This window comes from Mobula hypostoma, chromosome 8 (genome assembly GCF_963921235.1).
Source record: "Mobula hypostoma chromosome 8, sMobHyp1.1, whole genome shotgun sequence".
Classification (NCBI taxonomy): Eukaryota; Metazoa; Chordata; class Chondrichthyes; order Myliobatiformes; family Myliobatidae; genus Mobula; species Mobula hypostoma.
In genome coordinates this window covers 64,711,275-64,735,224 of record NC_086104.1, presented here as the reverse complement: position 1 = coordinate 64,735,224, position 23,950 = coordinate 64,711,275, and the positions used below count along the sequence as shown (strand labels likewise).

General features: G+C 39.6%; 1 protein-coding gene across 3 annotated transcripts in view; it reads right to left on the bottom strand.

The window, feature by feature from the left end:
- The window catches only part of cnksr3 (cnksr family member 3), a 125,835-nt gene that overhangs the window by 36,785 nt on the left and 65,100 nt on the right, over positions 1–23,950 (bottom strand). For all 3 annotated transcript variants that reach the window (XM_063055996.1, XM_063055997.1, XM_063055998.1), the window contains exons 3-6: positions 18,434–18,636; positions 15,690–15,777; positions 9,812–9,853; positions 8,352–8,471 (exon numbers count right to left, since the gene is read on the bottom strand). In XM_063055996.1, the coding sequence (XP_062912066.1) occupies positions 8,352–8,471; positions 9,812–9,853; positions 15,690–15,777; positions 18,434–18,636 (453 nt within the window). The remainder of the gene's footprint in view (positions 1–8,351; positions 8,472–9,811; positions 9,854–15,689; positions 15,778–18,433; positions 18,637–23,950) is intronic.

Below are 23,950 nucleotides of genomic sequence, written 5' to 3'. Positions count from 1 at the left end.
TAATAATGATCATCCTTCATAAATTTATGGTATACATATGTTACATAACTAGCCCAAGCCTTGCTGCACATGTACACCTACTAATTAATTACACAGAGCCAAACAGTGCAAGTGTGTGAGATGCTGTCACTTCCAGCATGAATGAGTTATGGCTTTGCATTAGACAGCAACTGGCGGTGGCAATGGACTGAGAAATTATCCTGTTATTCACTTTATAACTTACGTAATTTTACAGATAACCATGGGTAGATTGTTCAGTAAAATTGGTAAATTGGTTTATTATTGTCACATATACCAAGGTACAGTGAAAAAAAACCTGCATTATATACCAGCCACGTAGTCAATATCCCCTTGATAACAGAAACAGTTAGATGGTGGAATACTAATCTATGGTGAATGATGCTGAGAACAAGTGGCCTGGAAAGATTATCCTTGCAGACTTTCTGGCTGCCCAAGGATAAACCATTTTTGGTTATGGATTACCACCATTGATCTTGGATGTTGACTCATCATACACCATATAGCTCAGCTGCCCAATCCAAGCCCGTTTCGCTTCCAAACCCTCTTCCCCCACCCTGGTTTGAGCCAGATGCATATTCTGATGAAATATTTGGTTTCAGGTTATACTCAGTGACCTCAGCCTAGCAGGGTGCCCTGCTGAATTTTAATCACGTCTGGCTTTCTTTTGATCAATTTTGTTTCATTCTCAAATATGTCAGATATTATATTTATTGCAACAATTGGATAGAGTATGGAGCTAATAAGTGCTTGTGTTTGGAACAGCCTGGCCTTGATTAGGTTCAAGTTGAGATCTCTGCATTCACAAAGGCCTTGGTGGAGTGCAAGAGTTTTGGTTCAACTTGTTGCCTATGAGATTATTTAGCTCTTTTTAGTCTGAGTTAAATGGCACAAAAGGAGGCCCTTTGACCCACCAAATCCATGCTGATCATTAAGCACACATTTGCACACGTGAATCCTATTTTATTCTCCATACATTCCCATGAATTCTCTCACTCTCCTATACACAATGGCCATTAACCTATCAAGCTGCACAACTCTGGGATGTTACTGGAACCTAATGCACCAAGAAAGCACACCCTTACACTGTACCAAGTTAGTTCAATCTCTACTGTAACCCAACAGATACACTGAAAATTCTTCTCAATGTTAACACAGGAGTCAGTCATCAGAAGCTGTCAGGTAATATGCAACATGTACATCTGTGACAATAAAGCTATTCTCTTGTTTGTCTCATACCCCAATGTCAAAGTCAGCTGACTTCCAGCACATTGCCAACTTGGATAATGCTGGTAGTATTGTCTATACTCAAGCTCCCCTTCAGTGTATGTTTTGTGCTGTTGCTGCCTTCTGACCTTCCTTCTGGTTCGATTCAAAATTAAGGAGCACTGTTTCACTAGGCAAGGAGAGATTTACGTACCAAGTACAAGGAGGTGATTTTGTTATTACAAAGATACTACAGATGCTGGAAATCATGCACAACACACACAAAATAATAGATTTCTGGTTACCCTCTCACCTCTCTGGCTACCTTCCTTCTTCCCTTGATTTCATGGCTCATTGGCCTCTCCAATTAGATTTCTTCTTCTTCTGCCCTATACCAGTTCCACCTATCACCTTCCAGCTTCTTGTTTAATCTCTCTTCCCCCACCACCCACCTCACATGGTCCTACCCATCGCCTAGAAACTGGGAGAGGGAGAGGGAGAGGGAGAGGGAGAGGGAGAGGGAGAGGGAGAGGGAGATATAGATAGATAGATAGATAGATAGATATTAACTCCAAGTGGAGTCATCGGGATGCCAGTGTTTTTAATTTTTTAGCAGGCTTTCTTCTTTTTATGAGGTCGAGTTGCTAGCTCGACGCTCAGCCCAGCATGGATGGAAAGTGTGCAAGGGAGCCGGCTGGATTCGAACTCGGGAGCCTTTGCTCTGAAGTCTGGCGCTGATGCCACCACGCTTTCTTACTACCTTCCTATTCTACTTCTGCCCCCTTCCTTTCCAGTTCTGATGAATGGTCTTGGGCTGAAATGTCAACTGTTTATTTCCTGCCAATAGAGGCTGCTTTCTTGCTGAGTTGCTTCAGTATTTTGTGAAATAATGTTTTATCCCTTTAACTTGAAGCTGTGGACATTTAATGGAATCAATACAGAGTGCACTATTCCCTTCAAGTCCTTGTCAACACACCTATCCGACAATCACTGGGCCCACACTCCTAATGCAATGTGAAAAGTTATCCAGTGGAATTTACATAAAGCCATGCAACGCTGAAACCAAATGATTATTCAATCCATACAAAAGCTTGATTAAAAACACCTGTCAGACAAATTATTTATTTTTCCAAAATCTATAAAGTTCAAAATCTCCATGGAAGTAAAACATTCAGATAATACTTAGTGGAATATGTGTTGGATCTCCAAAGTAATTTGGCAAGACCCCAGGATGCCAAACAGATGTTAGCTAGTCTTTTTTGGCCAAGACTGAGTGAATCCTACAGATTGATATGTCCTGTTTTTGTTTTTGTTTTTGTCAATGATCGTGAGTACCAATAGCTTTCAATCCTCTTTAAATGTTTACCCACAAAGAATGGAAATGAAATTAATCGCTATCCCTTTTCTTCACTTTGAATCATTATACACAGAGCTACAGATTTACTTGGTGTTCCTTCCCAAGAACTAGTCTGGTTCAGCACATAATTTGACTTGGCAATTGAAAAAAAATCAAATAAGTCTTGGACTGACTAGTTTAGCATGAAATTCAGTACATTTAATTTTGGATATCCTAAGAATATGCTTCCCCATTATTTATATTCACCTTACTTAACATTCCTAAAGCACAAAAAAATTTTGTCCCAAAATTCAGAAAAACGAAAGGCTACTTAATCAAAATACCTTCCCTGCAAATGTCACTAAAACAAAAGTCCTATTGAAAATAATGGAAACAATGCAGATACCTAAAATTCTTTCAGTCTATAAAGTTGCAATTCCACACAGACAATTTGGATCTTTCCCAATATCCTAATACAATCAGGGTCTATGTGAATTGCAAGTACAGCTGTGAACTTCTTTCATTTTTGAACCATAACGAAGAGCCAGAGTATCAGCCACACGCAAGAGTTCTGAAAATATTTAACTTAATGCATACATTCTGCAGAAACTCTCGAACATTAGTTATTTTACACAGAGAGCAGGGAAATGGGTGGAAAAAAAGGTTCTTTTCAGTTTTGCTTTCTGAGATACTGGCAGTTGGGTATTATAAATGACTGACACCATCATAGAATGAGATATTACATATAACTGTGAGAAAAAAAATCAACACATTTTCAAAACTGAAATTAGGAACAAAGTATTAAAATTCTCTAATTTAGAAATAAAAATGCTGGTAAACCATAGTAATTAATTTGTCAAGAACACAGGCAGAAAAGACACAAGGAAATACCCTTTTCTTGAGTACTCTTTGAAACTGCAGGTTCCCAAGTTATCAACTCCCTCACAACTTAACACACACAGCTTTGTCCCAAAATTCAGAAAAATGAAACGCTACTTTAAATTCCAGCTTGCCTTGATCATTTCTTGCATACTACACACTTAGTAAAAGATCACAAATAAGAAATGAAGTTGATCAAATTTATTAAACAGCCTGCTTTTTAAAACAAGTGAAGCACAAGAAGCTTGGATGGAAAGGACATTGGTGAAGTACACTTTAAAGGCAGAAGAAGTTTGAACAACTATGCCAGTTGCTCTTTCTTAGTGTCATAGCAAATCGGGGAAATGCATATAAGCAACGTCAAAATGGTTTTCACTGGGAATCAAAAGTGGGTCATTATTTTGCAGCAATACAGAGAGGTACCAACTACAGAAGGGGCAGTGTTGGACCTCCTGTTAGGGAATGAGATAGGTCAGGTGACGGAGGTATGTGTTGGGGAGCACTTCAGGTCCAGTGATCACAATGCTATTAGTTTCAATATAGTTATGGAGAAGGATGGGTCTGGATTTTTGATTGGAGAAAGGCTAACTTTGAGGAGATGCAAAAGGATTTAGAAGGAGTGGATTGGGACAATTTGTTTTATGGGAAGAATGTAATAGAGAAATGGAGGTCATTTAAAGGTGAAATTTTGAGGGTACAAAATCTTTATGTTCCTGTTAGGTTGAAAAGAAAGGTTAAAAGTTTGAGCGAGCCATGGTTTTCAAGGGATATTGAAACTTGCTTCGGAAAAAGAGAGACATCTACAATAAATATAGGAAGCATGGAGTAAATGAAGCGCTCGAGGAATATAAAGAATGTAAAAAGAATCTTAAGAAAGAAATTAGAAAAGCTAAAAGATATGAGGTTGCTTTGGCAAGTAAGGTGAAAATAAATCCCAAGGGTTTCTACAGTTATATTAATAGCAAAAGGATAGTGAGGGATAGAATTGGTCCCTTACAGAATCAGAGTGGACAGCTATGTGTGGAGCCAAAAGAGATGGGGGAGATTCTGAACAATTTCTTTTCTTCGGTATTCACTAAGGAGAAGGATATTGAATTGTGAAAGATAAGGGAAACAGGTAGGGAAGTTATGGAAACTACGATGATTAAAGAAGAGGAAGTACTGGTGCTTTTAAGGAACATAAAAGTGGATAAGTCTCCGGGTCCTGACAGGATATTCCCTAGGACCTTGAGGGATGTTAGTGTGGAAATAGCAGGGGCTCTGACAGAAATATTTCAAATGTCATTAGAAACAGAGATGGTGCTGGAGGATTGGCATATTGCTCATGTGGTTCTATTGTATTAAAAAAGGTTCTAAGAGTAAACCTAGCAGTTATCGGCCTGTGAGTTTGACATCAGTGGTGGGTAAATTGATGGAAAGTATTCTTAGAGATGTTGACTTCTCCAGTGCGTTCAACACCACCCGCCCTGCTCTGCTGGGGGAGAAGCTGACAGCAATGCAGTTTGATGCTTTCCTGGTGTCATGGATTCTTGATTACCTGACTGGCAGACCACAGTACGTGTGCTTGCAACACTGTGTGTCCGACAGAGTGATCAGCAGCACTGGGGCTCCACAGGGGACTGTCTTCTCTCCCTTTCTTTTCACCATTTACACCTCGGACTTCAACTACTGCACAGAGTCTTGTCATCTTCAGAAGTTGTCTGATGACTCTGCCATAGTTGGATGCATCAGCAAGGGAGATGAGGCTGAGTACAGAGCTACGGTAGGAAACTTTGTCACATGGTGTGAGCAGAATTATCTGCAGCTTAATGTGAAAAAGACTAAGGAGCTGGTGGTAGACCTGAGGAGAGCTAAGGTACCGGTGACCCCTGTTTCCATCCAGGGGGTCAGTGTGGACATGGTGGAGGATTACAAATACCTGGGGATACAAACTGACAATAAACTGGACTGGTCAAAGAACACTGCGGCTGTCTACAAGAAGGGTCAGAGCCGTCTCTATTTCCTGAGGAGACTGAGGTCCTTTCACATCTGTCAGATGATGCTGAGGATGTTCTACGAGTCTGTGGTGGCCAGTGCTATCATGTTTGCTGTTGTGTGCTGGGGCAGCAGGCTGAGGGTAGCAGACACCAACAGAATCAACAAACTCGTTCGTAAGGCCAGTGATGTTGTGGGGATGGAACTGGACTCTCTGACGGTGGTGTCTGAAAAGAGGGTGCTGTCCAAGTTGCATGCCATCTTGGACAATGTCTCCCACCCACTACATAAAATGTACTGGGTGGGCACAGGAGTACATTCAGCCAGAGACTCATTCCACCGAGATGCAACACTGAGCATCATAGGAAGTCATTCCTACCTGTGGCCATCAAACTTTACAACTCCTCCCTTGGAGGGTCAGACACCCTGAGCCAATAGGCTGGTCCTGGACATATCCTGGCATAATTTACATATTACTATTTAATTTAATTATTTATGGTTTTATTACTATTTAATTATTTATGGTGCAACTGTAATGAAAACCAATTTGACCCAGGATCAATAAAGTATGACTATGACTACTATGACTGTATATATAATTATCTGGATAGACAGGGTCTGATTAGGAACAGTCAACATGGATTTGTGCGTGGAAGGTCATGTTTGACAAATCTTATTGAATTTTTTTGAAGAGGTTACTAGGAAAGTTGACGAGGGTAAAGCGGTGGATGATCTCATGCCCCATGCAGCACAGAACATCGCATATCATTTGTGAAAGAAGGCTCCAAGTCAAGGGTGTACAGCACAGGCTCACGATCAAGCATATTTTCTTCAGCCAACGATTGGTGTGTCAAGGTTGACCTGGATGGGAGAGGCAGTTTCCCGGAGCAAATAGCTTTCACAACACTGCGTCCAGATATAGTCGTATGGTCTGACACCAATAGAGAAGTGGTTATTGGTGAACTCAGTCCCCTGGGAAGACAACATCGATGAAGCCCATGAGCGCAAGTTAACGAAGTACGCAGAATTAAGATCAGAGTGCAGAGACAGAGGGTGGAAGGTCTCATGCTATCCATTCGAAGTAGGCTGCCGTGGGTTTATTGTGTTTACTCTCCAGAAGTGGCTGCGTGACCTTGGCTTCACTAGAAGAGAGATCAAGTCAACCAGCAGGGCTGTAGCTGAGGCAGCAGGGAAAAGATCAGCATGGGTATGGACCAATTATGTCCAGAGGGGCAGATAGTCAGACAATGTATACATCTTTTGCAAACCCTTCAGTAGTTGCATAGACACCTGAAGAGTAGAATATCTATTCGATGGAAGTGACCAACAACTCTGATAGAGGCAGATGCCAAGTTTTTAAGCTCACCAGTGGGAGGTGGTGCTTTAGCACTGCTGGCCTACCACCTTGAGGCAGTCATGATCATAAGCGGGCCGAAACTCCGGAAGACAGGTGGCAGATCAACTGATGATCCCACTGGTGATAGCACGGGACAGTTAACATCTTAGTCTACGTGTATTTCGTAACTCTTTGTCTATATGGACTTCAGTAAGGCCTTTGACAAGGTTCCACACGGAAGGTTAGTTAGGAAGGTTCAATCGTTAGGTATTAAGATTGAAGTAGTAAAATGGATTCAGCAGTGGCTGGATGGGAGATGCCAGAGAGTAGTGGTGGATAACTGTTTGTCAGATTGGAGGCTGGTGACTAGTGGTGTGCCTCAGGGATCTGTACTGGGTCCAATGTTGTTTGTCATATACATTAATGATCTGAATGATGGGGTGGTAAATTGGATGAGTAAGTATGCAGATGATACTAAGATAGGTGGAGTTGTGGACAATGAAGTAGGTTTTCAAAGCTTGCACAGAGATTTAGGCCAGTTAGAAGAGTGGGCTGAAAGATGGCAGATGGAGTTTAATGCTGATAAATGTGATGTGCTACATTTTGGTAGGACTAAACAAAATAGGACATACATGGTAAATGGTAGGGCATTGAAGAATGCAGTAGAACAGAGGGATCTAGGAATGATGCTGCATAGTTCCCTGAAGGTGGAATTTCATGTGGATAGGGTGGTGAAGAAAGCTTTTGGTATGCTGGCCTTTATAAATCAGAGCATTGAGTATAGGAGTTGGGATGTAATATTGAAATTGTACAAGGCATTGGTGAGGTCAAATTTGGAGTATTGTGTACAGTTTTGGTCACCAAATTATAGGAAAGATGTCAACAAAATAGAGAGAGTACAGAGAAAGATTTACGGGAATGTTACCTGGGTTTCATCACCTAAGTTACAGAGAAAGGTTGAACAAGTTGGGTCTTTATTCTTTGGAATGTAGAAGGTTGAGGGGGGAACTTGATAGAGGTATTTAAAATTATGAGGGGGATAGATAGAGTTGACGTGGATAGGCTTTTTCCATTGAGAGTGGGGGAGATTCAAACAAGAGGACATGAGTGAAGAGTTAAAGGGCAAAAGTTTAGGGGTAACATGAGGGGGAACTTCTTTACTCAGAGAGTGGTAGCTGTGTGGAACGAGCTTCCAGCAGAAGTGGTTGAGGCAGGTTTGATGTTGTCGTTTAAAGTTAAATTGGACAGCTATATGGACAGGAAAGGAATGGAGGGTTGTGGGCTGAGTGCAGGTCAGTGGGACTAGGTGAGAGTAAGAGTTCGGCACGGACTAGAAGAGCCGAGGTGGCCTGTTTCCGTGCTGTAATTGTTATATGGTTGTATGGTTATATTACTAACTAGCTAATTGCTTTTTTTCTGCAATGCAGCTGAAATGTGTTTTTAGGGTATAAAGATGATTGGAGCAAGATTGTGGAATATGAAAGATAATTCTAGGTAGGATACATTTACAAGGTAGACTTGTGGAAAAAACACAAATGAAAATAGCTACGATAGGGATGATAGACAAGAAAGTATATTGGAGAAAGTAAAAAGCCCACTTACCAATCCTTCATTTGGTTTGATGTTTACCAACTGAACTTCCTCTAGACAAGCACTCTGGCTTAATAATGGATCTGAAGTTGATCTAATTGTTTGATCACAAATACCATGAAGAACTTTACACTAGAAAAAAAAGAGAATTGAATTATGATGTATAGCTGAAGCAGATCAAAAACAAATATCCTAATACAGGAGGGGGTGAAAAACCTTCAAATACTAATATAATTTAGTAAAATGTAGCTGATAGATTTTTCCTATTAACATTAGTATTTTATAACTCTGCTGGCTTATAGTTTTGTTTGCCGTCCTCTAATATTTTCCTACTAAATAAATTTCTGTCTTATAAAATGTAGGAATAAACAACCGGACTCAACTCAGATTTGTAAAGGCGCTTTAATTACATTAGGCTACTAAAACCAGAGGCAGAGCAATGTTGGCATGTTATGCTGTTTTCATCATGATGCTGTAACGGGAAGATGAGATTGAAAATGTTCATCAAAAGCATCCAGAAGGTATCACAAATTTGAATTCTAAGTGCCAGATTTAATACTTCAGATAATCTTCCAAATTAAAACAAATCTGGGCCGTACCCTCCAAATATCTGGACCTGCCTCTCGGTTTTTTTGCACTACCTTACTTTCCATTTTTCTATTTATGATTTATAATTTAAATTTTTAATATTTACTATCGATTTGTAATCCAGGGAGCAGGAAGCACAGAATCAAATATCGCTGTGATGATTGTACGTTCTAGTATCAATTGCTTGGTGACAATAAAGTATAAAAAAATCCTGCAAGTTCAGAGAGGTAGGCTAGGCAAATCTAATTTGAAAAGTACGTAATATTTCAATTTTGTAAAATAAATTTAGACTATTAACATAGCATGCCTTAACTGTAAAGTCCCATTGTAAAACAATCATGCCATCTGCAAGTAGCATAATACTATGATTGCTTAATTTCTTTAACTACATCCAATGACGTAACAATTAACTACTGTTATTTTAAAACAGCCATGATTTTATTGTGAAGCACACGATTTAAAAACATCAATATGCTCTTGAAATTCACTAGAAAATAAGAGTATAGAATTAGAGATCTTGAACTAGGATCAACCATTAAAGTATGACTGAGATTTTCTTCTACTTAGAACACAAATAGGAGAAACTCTATCGAGTATTGCTGATAGATGGGTTTACCAAATCGTACTGCACACAATATGAAATGGGCAACTTGTAATGTATTTGTTAATGTTGGGAATAGTTGGTCTTTGTTGTAGAGGAGTTAATTGGTAGTGGAAATCACATGGGTTCACCAGGGGTACTTTCTCTAAAAGTAGCCAGAATTCATGCTGATATGTGAATTTCCTTGCTCTCCTATTGTTTCAACTTGTGGGACAAGGGTACATTGTTTGTTTTACCTCAATACTTAACATTGGCAGTGCAAATAAATAGAATGAACACTTACAACATTAATAACACGATCTTCCATTTCAAAAACAGTGAAGTCCTAGCATAAAAGTGAACATGAAATAAAAATTAGTGAAATTATATTGAAATAAAAAGCCATAAATTTTAGACCTTCAGAAAGGTTCAAATCATTAACTCTTTCTGTTATTCATTAATATATAGAGCAGTTTTAACAGTGCACCCCAAGTTATTCCTTCATGCAATTTCCCAACTAATTTTCCTATTCCTCAACTTACTTAAACTGGCTCTTGTGAAAGGAATATAGTGGTGCAAAGATTGTAAGCACGAACATTGGCAGTAATTCAATATTTCAATGACAATTTCAAACAACTGTTCAGACTTGAGGGAGCAAGGAATTGATAAAATACTATTATGGAGAGGTTGGTAAGATATCAAGAGCAGAACCATGGTGGTGTCCAAGTACTTTTTTGTTTAGAATTTAGGCAAATCATTTACATGCTTCAAATACAACCTTCTCATCTTGAAGCCCTGGTAAAAATTAACTAGACATATACTCAATCATTTGCACACATATTCGCTTTGATATTCCTTACTCAAGAGTTCTATCAAGGAAAATAATTTATAATGCCATGGAAATTTCCTTATTGGTGACTCCAGGAATATTGAAATGCTCTACCCGAGTGACTCCCATCTTGTACACATATTCAGTTCACTAGATGCTGATGACCATATGACAGTAGTTTCAGAATTACAGTGCCATTGAGCACAGAGATAGATGTTGTGTTACAAATGGTCCATGCCAAACAAATTCGCATTTGCCTGGATATGGTCCATATCCCTATAAACCTTTCCTATCCATCTACATGTTTAAGTGTCTTTTAACAAGCATGTTTAATAGCAACATTTCTAACACAAAAATACCGAAGATCGTAGATCGAACAGTAACAAGGGACAGACATAGTGAGTTAACATTACAAGGCCATGACCTTTCACCCACTTCCTCGCTGCATAGATGCTGCCTAGCAAAACAAATAGCTGAAGCATTTTCTGATTTTATTTCATATTTCTAGAATCTGTTGTCTTTATGTTTTAATATGTTTAATGGATGCAAAATGAGCATTAAAATATTTTAGGAATAGGATTGATACAAGCTTCTTTTTATGAATTCTCTACAAATTACCATACAATTCAACTCTAAAGATAGCAACATCGGTATAATGTTAACATATGCACTCTACAAAAGGCAACCTCCATTTGCCTCTTCAACCATCTATTTACATTCCTTCCAAAAATTCTCAGTGGAATATTACATGTCTACATTGCAAATGAACATTGCTCCAGGCAACTTTGACATCCAAACAGATGATGCAACTATTAATAAAACAATTTCATTAGTCAAACATGCATTAAAACCACCCTGATATACATCCTCTAACTGGCTATTTTACAGACCACACTTCCCCCTCACCCCACCCTTCCATCTCATCCCAGCTCCAGTTCACTCAATAGTACTTCAGAGTTCAAAACAGTTACTGGCATAGTGCCTGAATTTAGCAACCCCACTAATTTTGTAAAATGTACTGAAAAATAAGTAACGATGGTGTATGACTCCTTTAAACATTGTCTAAAATATGTTCATGTCCAGTTTGTGGTTCGTCCAATTATTTCTATCCAATGATTCTTGGCCCATTATAACAATTAAAATACTTTCAAAGACATGCTTGTGATAAATAATTCTACAAGCCCATTGACATTATTTACACAATGCATGCCATTTGGACCAGATTTCCAGGAAAATTCCATTGAATAAATGTTAGTGTTCCATGAGCAGTCCTTTTTCTGCATCAAAGCTAAATTAGAAACTCGTGCTGTAAAGCATTAATGCCAAAAACTGCTCTAGACAACTTTAACAGTCAGCAGGATTTCAACAATCTGCCAAATTTCCTCTGGGCCATTATAGCCATGTGCCAAATGCAGTCTAGATGTTTTTTCCACTTCAGAGATTGCTATAAACATCATGCTTTGATCACCTTTGGCACTAAGATGAGGGAATATGTATACAATTATGGCTATCCTTTCACAAGGCTCGTTCCCTATCACTGCAGTATATGAATAGAAGACTTAAAGAAATAAACAATAACTGACTTTAGATAAAAATTTAAATATTGCTTAAATATTTTAAACATTCTTCCAGTAAGATAGCAACGTGCATCGTTGCAGTGGCCTCTCTAGGTTCAACAAACGGTGCAAATGTGTACGTGTCTGTTTCAAACATTGTAAGACCCTGAAGGACACTGGCAATATAATATATGGCAAGTCTAGTTCACTGGCGAGACAGACAAGCCGGGGTGCTGTGTGGCCTTGGTTGTTGTGCAGATTGTGCACGCATGCCATGGTGTCGCCTGTTACAGCCACCCAGGGAGGACGTTCTGAAGGTGGTGTGGGAGAGAACAGAGGCGCATCTGGTGTGCTGGAAATATCATCCATGCTGGGTTGGGGAGTGGCCCTCCCAGTGCTGCTCTGTAGTGTTTTTTTTTTCACTTCTGAGATCGCTACAAACATGCTTTGATCACTTTTGGCACTGAGACATGAGGGAATATGCATACAATTATGGCTACCCTTTCACAAGCCTCTTTCCTTATCATTGCACTGCATGGATAGAAGACTTAAAGACTCCGTGGAAGGGAAGCTAGATTGCCTGCAGCTGACATGACCCAGAGTGAGATGAACCATTTTGCCTTCGTAGGCTGAACCAGCGTGAGATGAAGAACTGCTGCGTACCTGTTCCTGCAGAAACATGGCTCCAGGACAACATCCCATGCATAGTCATTCTTAGGTCATGCCACACAGGGACTTGTGCTAACACTATTTTTTCTGTGGCTGTATTATTTTTGTGACTGCATGTGCTATCATAACTACCTACATGAGCTGTGTGTGATGCTATGTACTGTGTTTTGCACCTAGGCTCTGGAGGAACTGTGTTTCATTTAGTTGTACAATTGGGTATGGCTGAATGACAATTGAGCTTGAACTTGAAATACTTCTCCATTGCACTGTATGAAAAACTGAACACAGAAATAATGTTTCCAATGATTTCCATAACAGGTCAGGTTTATGATTTGAATATAGAATGACAAGTATCAAGACCAAGTTGGTAAATGCTTTCCACGGTGTATCACAAGGGATTGAAGTGAATAATAATAAAACAAGGTCAGGATATGGACAAAATGGGAAGGATGTGACTCCAGTGTGCTACTCATAAATGTAAAGATCCCAGGTCAATACATAAATCTGCTGGAGGAACTCAGCAGGTCAGGATGGGCTGAGACCCTTCATCAGGTGCTTATTCCCACCCAGAGATGCCGCCTGGCCTGCTGAGTTCCTCCAGCATATTGTGTGTATTGCTCTAGAGTTCCAGTATCTGCAGAACCTCTTGCACTTAAGATCCCAGTCAATATCCTTATCATAAATGTCACGTGGACAGGGAAACCGCATACTGCAGCAGACTGAAACAGTTTCCCCATCATTGCTATTTGAAGCTAATAAATCTAGACCCATGAAATGATTAACAGTTGCAGTGACTTAAATATCAATCCAAAATCTACAGGCCCACAATACCATGGCATTCTTTGTGCAAGTAGATAGGTTTTAATATTTAATAATTTCTAAATATATTAAACACTAGATGCCAGTCCCTTGACAGCCTTGCATCGTTGATCAGGAAGATAAATCATTTCAAGGTGGAACATGCAGGTTAAGATAATATTTAAAATCAGCCTCTTCTGAAGTAGATAAAGAAACCACAGCCATTTGGCACAGCAAAAATAATTCATCTAAACAAAAAGAGAACTGCTAAAAGTAGGAAGAAATGACAAATAAATTACCTGCACAAGACTGTCATGACTAACAGCACTGTAGTGACCATACATGGTGTTTGGGGGGCGGTGGGGGGGGGGAGAGAGACAAATAATTTTACCCTGGCTTGCTACAGCAACATCTCTTGAAGAAGGCTGCACACAATGACAAATGCCAGAGCAATAAATTATTAAGGCATTATGTATGTATAAGTCACAAACCTTTCCTAGGTTCTCGTATTTTGCAGGAGAGATCAGCACAATTGAGACACTGTACCCTAATCCAACAGAACATTGTTTCTTTCCAGACTGAAAAGAGATGCTGACCCGACACTCGTACAAACCTTACAGGAACAGCGGAAGAACATTCCACAGAATTCAATTCACATAGAAAACATAGAAAATAGGTGCAGGAGTAGGCCATTCGGCCCTTCGAGCCTGCACCGCCATTTAATATGATCATGGCTGATCATCCAACTCAGAACCCTGCACCAGCCTTCCCTCCATACCCTCTGATCCCCCTAGCCACAAGGGCCATATCTAACTCCCTCTTAAATATAGCCAATGAACTGGCCTCAAATGTTTCCTGTGGCAGAGAATTCCACAGACTCACCACTCTCCGTGTGAAGTTTTTCCTAATCTCAGTCCTAAAAGGCTTCGCCTTTATCCTCAAACTGTGACCCCTCATTCTGGACTTCCCCAACATCAGGAACAATCTTCCTGCATCTAGCCTGTCCAATCCCTTTAGGATTTTATACGTTTCAATCAGATCCCCCCTCAATCTTCTAAATTCCAACGAGTACAAGCCTAGTTCATCCAGTCTTTCATCATATGAAAATCCTGCCATCCCAGGAATCAATCTGGTGAACCTTCTTTGTACTCCCTCTATGGCAAGGATGTCTTTCCTCAGATTAGGGGACCAAACCTGCACACAATACTCCAGGTGTGGTCTCACCAAGGCCTTGTACAGCTGCAGTAGTACCTCCCTGCTCCTGTACTCGAATCCTCTTGCTATAAATGCCAGCATACCATTCGCCTTTTTCACCGCCTGCTGTACCTGCATGCCCACTTTCAATGACTGGTGTATAATGACACCCAGGTCTCGTTGCACCTCCCCTTTTCCTAATCGGCCACCATTCAGATAATGATCTGTTTTCCTATTTTTGCCACCAAAGTGGATAACTTCACATTTATCCACATTAAATCCACATGTCAGAACATAATTCAAAACCTGCTACTACTTCAACCCATCATCTGTTGATGAAAATAAATCGTTTTGATAAAACTAAACAATATTTAGAAACTTACCAATATGGACAGCAGATCCCAATGTCCATGGGTCTAGTGAATAATTTATTCCTAATCTCATCAATATAACTTTTGTTATCAGTTCTGTTAAAGGTAACCACTACACTGAGAAACCAATAGGCAACCTTAAATATCACCAGACACAACTGCAAAGCTTCACAGATAACAGACAAAACCTAATTATTACCTATTGAACATTGGCTTGGGATTGAGCCTCTTTTCTTGAACACCAGTTTCTGGAATTTCTTAACTGAGAAAGAAATGTTACGTTGCTTTTACTGGGTAACAACCTCCTTCTGAGCCTGTATATATTGATTTCACACAGCATACTGGGACAAAAAGATTCAAATGACGTTTTTTCCTTTGATTAACAAAGCCTAACTTCATGATGGAATTTCTACTTCGAGTTTAAGCATTTTCTGAAGGACAAAAAGAAATCCTTGGAAAATCATGGCAACTGCTCAGGTATGATTCACTTTTAGCTGTAAGTACAAACTATTTAATTTGTTCTTATGACGCTTTTAAAAACAGTTTTGAACATAGGATTAAAGCATACTATTGGATCATTTCTTTGTGGCAACTGATATCTGGTAGAATCACAATTATAAGCAAAAATCTCTGTTCATTTGAGGACATGTTACTGTATTTGTCTGGAAGCAATGATAAAAAACAGATTTCTCACTTCCTTAGTTTCTCCCCACCAGTGCCCACCCCAAATGTGACCCTGTGCAAGACCACATTATTAAATCAGACCTGTTGAACAATGGTTGTCAAATCCAAGCACAGCTGTATAATCTTGTTTTTCATTATTGAGTAATCACTGATCCCTGTAAATGGTGATCTGCAATAAAATAACATTTTTTAGAACATCATGGAAGCAATCTCTCTATAAAACTTAAGATTATACAGATGCTTACACCAGTATTGCTTTGAACTCGCCTGAATGAGTTTACGTGCAGTTTCAAAAACACATCCAAATAATAACATGGGCAAAAATTCAATAGAAAAAAAATCAGTTTAAGTATCATTATATTGGTACAAAATATAATCATGTAAATTGAATTTAGTGAATAATTTATTGAATGGAAAGGAGTAAAGAATCGATGTTTCGGGCCAAGGCCCTTCTTCAGACTGAAGGAAGAGGAAAGATGTCAGAATAAAAAGGTGGGGGGAGGGAAGAGAGGTTTGCTGGAAGGTGATAGGTGAAGCCAGGTGAGAAGGAAAGGTCAAGGGCTAGAGAAGAAGGAATGTGATAGAAGAGAAGAGTGGACAATAGGAGAAAAAGAAGGGGGGGGGGACCCAGGAGTAAGTAACAGGCAGTTGAGAAGAAGTGAAAGGTCAGAGTGGAGAATAGAGGAAGTGGGGAAAATTTTTTTTAACCGGAAAAGAAAAATCGATATTCGTGCATCATGGATTGGCATATTGGATTGGGAACGGGAATTGGAATTAAAATGCTTGGCCACTGGAAGTCCTGTTTGTGCCAGGTGGTGCAGAGGTGTTCGCTGAAGCGGTCCCCCAATTTGTGGTGTGTTTCACCAATGTAGAGGAGCACCGGACACAACAAACAACCCCAGCTGATTCACAGGTGAAGTTTTGCCTCACCTGGAAGGACTGATTGGGGCCCGGAATTGAGGTGAGGGAGGAGATACATGGGTGGGTGTAGCACTTTGGCTGCTTGCAGAATTAAGGGAGATTAGTGGGGAGGGACGAATGGATAAAGGAATTGCAGAGAGAGCAATTCCTGAGGAAAGTGGAGAGGGAGAGGGGAGGTAAAGATATGTTTAGTGCCAAGATCCCTTTGGAGATGAAGGAAGTTGCAGTGGGTAATGTGTTGGATATAGAGAACAGTGCTATGATGCATCTAATAAAACTGACTGGGCTCGGTTCAGTCCTTTAAAAAGATATTGCAACCAACAGATCTGTAGCACAAAGTTTATACACTAAAGTGAAGTAGAGCTGATATGTTAACTGGAAGATTTATAGTGCAGTCTCTTTCAAGATATGATCAGCTAACTGAAGCAGCCTACATCAGTCTGTTTTGGACTTCACCTGGGCATACACATCAATGGATGAAGCATGCAATTTCCATAAACTTAATTATCATGACAATTAAAAAATGGACAACAAGCATGAGCAATTGCGAGGAGGACCAGATGATAATAATGCCCATTCTAAAGACAGATCAATTAAGAAAACTGCCTTATCTCTTCTGTAATTGTAAACTGGAACCAAAGATAAAAATGATTCAGAAATTCAACACGATTCCCGTAACTGGCACACTTCCACCATAGCTGAACAATCCAAAACTGACTCTGCTCAAAACTTGTCCTGGTTTTAGAGCCAAATGTTATTGTGAATATGGTGCACCTTGTAGAGTTTTAATACAAATGCAAATGGTTAATTTATTTTACTACATAGTCAAGAAAGTGCTTAGAGCATAGAAATAGACAGCTTTCAATGTCCCAAGAATGCTCCAACAGACAATGCTTTGGAGTAGCAACTACAATCATAATCCCCTCCTCTTTACCCTAGGATTCTCTGATCAATTCTAATCAGAATGGGAAAGCTTCCTGGGTCCTCAGCAGGAAGTGATAACATTCAAAAAAAGGAAAGTCACTTGATGCTAACTTCAGTACCAATGAAAAACACGACAATAAAACAAAAAAAAAATTACAAGTGGACATCAGGTTGGCAAACCAAGTACACTTGACGTGCTCAAAGAAACACACCGTTCAGAGTGATAAATGCAATAATGAAAAGGAGCAGTTTCAAGGCCAGTGATTGCAGAGAGAATTTGCACAAATGTAGACATGGCTAAGTGTTCATATATTGAGCAAAGCAAAGCAATATGGAACTAGTTTTTGGAAACTGCAGCTGACTAATGTTAAATTAAACAGTCCACCAACCACCCTTATCCCCTAATCAGCAGCACTTGCAGCAGGGTTTAATGTAGGTGTATATTTAATACTGTCTTACTTATTGTGAGTGACAGGCTCTGACAGATCCAAATAGTTGAAAATCAACCAAACATCAGTGGATCTTAACTGATATTATAAATACAACAATGATTATCCAAGATGGTACCAGGAATTTAAGGATACGTTTTGAAGAATAATGACATGATGCATTCAGTAGAATTTAAGATGGTCATGTTTTGATCAAAATATTACATTGACATCCCCAGCAGTTAGAGAGCACAGCATTTTAAGAGATAGAAATCTAAACCTCTTCCACGATTGCCAATTGATGGGATCTTAATTGTTCATTTTTAACTCTGAAATTGAACTTTGTTTCAGTTTGATAAATCAACATCAGCTACATTCTCAAAAAAATAAATTAACAAACAAAAGCCCACAATGCTTTTACAAACATTTGTACATCTCTTATACAGGAATAAAATTTATCAATTGTTGGCCATTAACTTCAACCTATTCCACAGCAACTATCATTTTCACAGTATCCAGTAGGACACTAGTTTACATTAACGCTTAGATTACCTGTCCAGCCAAGCCAACAAAGCCTTAGCAGCAGCAATGAGGTCCACAACTGAGGTAAGGAATTCATTAGGAGGTTTGCGCGAAGTTGCACCATCATAAGTAACACCTTTTCTTCTTGCGCTGATAAAATTCTGGAGGCCACTTGTTGTAATCCGTAATTTCAGGGCCAAATTCTTCATACTTTCTGTTTCCAATCCAAAATTCTACAATTGAAAACAAACTGTCAGAACAAAAGAAGTCAAAAAGACCCTGAATTTCCCAATCTCCCTTGGATATGAGGATGGAGCCAGGGCACATTTAAGAATGGGAATAGAACCAGCTTAGCAACTGCAGTTAGTGGTAGGAAAGCTTTTTATTAGAGATGAGCAAAGTTAATTGACATTGGAAAGGCATGGCTAATGAAAATTGAATCAATCAATCAGAGAAGATTTGCATTAATGTAATGGAGTTCTCTGATTAAGCAATGGTGAGTATTGAAGGCAAGACTGTGCAGTTGTTGTGTTTGACTAATGGACTGTTCAAACCATTTGATAACATACCACATTAAAGACATTAACAAGTATAAAGCTATGGGAATAAAGAGATAGTATTTTTTTTATTAAGGGACAGGAATATTGCGCAAGGATGTTTTTCTCAAGTGAAAGGATGTATTCAGTGATGTTCACCAGGTTAGCAGTGGGTCTTCTGCTCCTTTTGATACACAGAAAAAGCAGGTCTTTAGTACAAGAGCAAAACTTCAAGTTCTTCATATGATAACTAGAGTAGGAAATACGATTGCAAATGGTCAGAAATAGAAAATGAACTTTAGAGCAGATAAATTGATGCAGGAGTAAAGTGGTAGATTTTTGGAGTGTTGTTAGGATGAGAAGACGCTTGTACATGCAAGAAGGGCCAGACAGCCTTCTCCAGTTGCAGTTGTTAGCAAAATAGTTTTGTATTATGAAAGGTAATCGAAACTTAGGCACATACATGTAGCTAGGGTGCCTATTTGTGCATAGTACTGTAGTAATTTTATGTAATGTGCTGTCACAAAAAAAAAATTCATGACATATATAAGTGATGATAAATCTGATTTTGATTTGGGTCTCTATTGGGGAATGAGTGCAAATGGGGCAGGGAGAGGAAAATTATGGTTGGGAAAAGGGTGGGGGGGGGGATAGGGGAGGGAGCAGCAAGCACCAGAGAGATTCTATAATGATCAATAAACCAATTGTTTGGAATCAAATGACCTTGCCTGGTGTCTCAGGGCTGGGTGTGTCTGCACCCAAGCCAACCCCACCTTGGCACTCCTCCTCCACCACCTGTCCCATTGTGTGTGTGTGTGTGTGTGTGTGTGTGTGCGCGCACAAACACACACACACACACCCACCCCCCTAGGTACATTTACGTATTCACACACACAATTTCTACACAGTACTGCATATGGATAAAAATCCTTGAAGATAAGAATACATGAGACTTGCACGGAAAATTCCAATGAGAATGCATTGCTTTACAAGAATTTAAAAAAACAAGGAAATATTAACTTTAAGACAGATACTTCAGCTAGAGTGAAATATTAATTAATAGGTAATCCATTTTCCAGTATGCAACTCAGAAGGAAATTTTGTTTGATGATATGCCTTCTTTATGCATATATTTTTGTTATGACTGCTACTGCAAATACTCCATATGAAAGAAACTGCAGAATGCCGGTTGCTTTTAAGCCACTCAGACCAGTACTCTGAAAATACTGGGAACAACAATTCTTGTCTCTTTCGGCCACAGAAATTTGCTCCAGAGAAAATACCATATTCCATTTAAATCCCATTCCCCAAAATGAAATCACTGGTGTGTTCTGATTATCTGGTCATTACTGCCCCTCAGTACTTGGTAAAACCATCACCTTGAGGACTGACTGTGCTATCTATCTACTTCAGTATGTACATAATACATTGGACTATCCAGAGGACACAAAACTGCCCAATGATTGTAATTCCTCCCCTGTTAATATAAACCGCATAATGACAGGGAGGATCAAAATGCAGTAAAACTATGCTCAGATTGTTCCGAAATCTCATTTAGCACCTAGCTTACAGGCTGATGCTCCCATCCAATTCACCAAGGCCCGGATTCCTGCACTCACACTCAACTTGCCACTGTTTGTTTTTCCACACTCTTCAAATATCATCTGATTCACTAAAAAGTGTATTACACTGTTTACCATAAAAAACAAGAACTAAAAATGAGTTGGAAAATTCAGTCCGGAAGTGGATCTGCATTTACTGGAGTTTAGAAGAATGGGGTGCGGAGGTGGGGTTGGATCTCAATGAAATCTACTGAATATTGAAAGGCCTAGATAAAGTGTACATGGAGAGCATATTTCCAATAGTGGGACCTGAAGGCAGCTTCAGAATAAAAGAAAATCCCTTTAGAACAGATAAAGATATTATCTTTAACCAGAAGGTAGTAAATCTGTGGAATTCATTGCCACAGACAGCTGTGCAGGCCAAGTCATTAGGTATATTTAAAGCAGAGGTTGATGGGTTCTTGATTAGTGAGGCCAAAGGTCACAGGGAGAATCCTGGAGAACCGGGGCGAGGGAAAAATGAATCAGCCATGATTGAATGGCAGAGCAGTCAGTGGGTCGATTAGCCCAATTCTGCTCTTAGGTCTTATGGTCTAAAATCTGCCAGTCCAGTACGAAAAACCTGAGAATGTCAGATTAATGCAGTTATATTGTACATAGAAAATAAATTCATCATCTGTTTCAACAAAATATAGATACGATATGCAGCACAATGTGCCAGCTGGTGTTTACAACATATTAATACAAACTGGTCTAAGCATGAAAGTTACCTGGAGGTTTATGTCAGCATCAATTCAAAACACATTCAGATTTGAGCACACCCAACATGAAATGAATACTGAGGTAACTGGTTTGTAGAGTGAAAACACAGCAGCCACGTCCAATCTGCACAAGCTGCTACATTATGTAACAAGCTGTATTCAGAAGTTTGCAAATTAACTGCTTAAGGTGGAGCAGTAGGTGCAATGCCAAAACGTACATGTAATAATAATTGTTTTTACATTTCCATAAAGAATTATTATTAGCACCTGAAATTTAGAGCATTCCCACAATGATTACTGTGGTGCCAGCACACACACAGGCAAAAGTGAATTTAAGGTCTGACGCAAAAGTAGTTAAATCAAGACCTCACAAGTACCAAAAGCTGATTGTTTAATAAACAGAAGTGATTTCTGAACTCCTATAACACTCCTGCAATAGATTTCCTAGAGCAGACATTGCAAAGCAGTGAATATGAGCAACACTCTCCACAAGGCCCTCCAAATCTACTGGCAGGATAATCAAATCAATGTTAGTGCCCTCTCACAGACTTGTATGCCAGCTATAGACGTAATTATATTCAGTCTGCTCGAATACAGCATCCGTATTCCAATACTGAACTTCTGAAACAAGCAGTGATTACTCCAAAATCACGGTAAGAGATATTAAGGTTGATAGCTAAAAGGATTCATCCTCAAAGCGACAGTACAAGAAGCACAAGGAATTCCAATGAAATATGGTGGAAATAATGTCCCACCTCCCAAACCAAGTAGCCCATTAAACACTTCTAGCCACACATTAGGAAGAGTCTGGGGACCCACATCATCCTCGTTGGCATTTTGGAATCACAGAAATTGGAACAAGTACATCTTTGGCATTGATGGACTGCTCCAGAATAAGAAGGGAAGAAAATCTGCTGGAGAACCTCAGTGAATCAAGCAGCGTCTGTGGGGAAAACAACTGCCAAGGTTTTGGGCTGAAACCCTGCATCAGGACTCAAGAAGAATGAGAATTCCTGTTTAGTAAACAAAAACATAACTGACACTAGGAACATCAACAACCTGTAAATGAAGGAAAAATAATTTCCAGTTCCTCTCCCTCTATTACAATATTGCCTTCCTTTCTCCACTTTTCTACAAGCTTTAAACCTCAGGAATTTTGGAGTCTTCCAGAATCTACACCATTCCCATCTGCCCACAATAGGTCCTTATCTTTCTACGCATTGCCTGTTTAGATGATCGTTTCTTAAACTTAGTGACTGTATTAGATTACATCACCACCTCTGGCAGCAAGTTCCAGATATGAACCACTTTCTGTTTAAGCAAAACCTCTCCCTCAATTCACCCCAAAAACTCTTTCTTACCATCTTAAACCTATCCCCTGTTTTTTCGATATTCACTTGTCATGTGGGGGAAAAGCCTCAAGCCAAGGCTAAATGGAAAAGGGATGAAACTCAGGTGTTATGCATTGGACCATGGCTGGCCGCATTAGGAGCATCTGTGTACATTACTGACCACTATATTCCAGATTTACAAGAATATGGCTTCACCATTCCACTAAATCATTTAAAAAACAAAACACAGCCTCAAGATATTCAGTCCCATCAGTTAGTGTCTATTTTTTGAGAAGCTGAATTCATGAAGTAGATACTTCCATTTGAAAAATAACGAAGACCCGATATACAGTCACCTTGGAGCTCCTTGTCTGTACCAACTGTGACATCACCTTATTAACAAGCTCCTGCACCCTCTGAGATGGAAGTTCTCTGAAAGTTTTGAACATCAATACAATAGACAATAGGTGCAGGAGTAGGCCATTCGGCCCTTCGAGCCAGCACCGCCATTCACTGTGATCATGGCTGATCATCCACAATCAGTACCCCATTCCTGCCTTCTCCCCATATCCCTTCACTCCGCTATCATTAAAAGCTCTATCTAACTCTTTCTTGAAAGCATCCAGAGAATTAGCCTCCATTGCCTTCTGAGGCAGAGCATTCCACACATCCACCTCTCTCTGGGTGAAAAAGTTTTTCCTCAACTCCGTTCTAAATGGCCTACCCCTTATTCTCAAATTGTGGCCTCTGGTTCTGGATCCCCCCCCCTGCCCCCCAACATCAGGAACATGTTTCCTGCCTCTAGCATGTCCAATCCCTTAATAATCTTATATGTTTCAATCAGATCCCCTCTCATCCTTCTAAATTCCGGTGTATTCTCATCCTTCTAAAATCGTAAGATTTTTATGCACAAAGTTGTAATGCCGAGACCTCAACTACAAACTTCATTCTGCATATTCAACACCTGCTCTGATTGACTGCTGCTGCACAGACTCCTGCTCATCACCTTCATACACTGTTACTGCTAACATCATTGCACTGTTTGCACACTGTCTGCTTTTTTTTCCAAAAAAAACATAGAACTATGCATTTGTGCTAGTGAAGCAGCAGTACCAAGAAAAGGGAGAAGGGAGGGGAACATCGAGGGAGGGAACGTCGACTCAGACCATGAGAGGCCTGCGTTGGGCATTTTCATGCCTTACAAGGCGCAGACTGGAAGTCTGTGTGGGGCGCCATTCCTCGCACAGAAAAAGAAATACCAAGAAAAATAAATCTCAATAACTGCTCAGCTTTGAAATTAACAGTAACAAGACTGACAACTGAAAAGCAATGAGGATAAGTTGAAAAGAACCCAGAT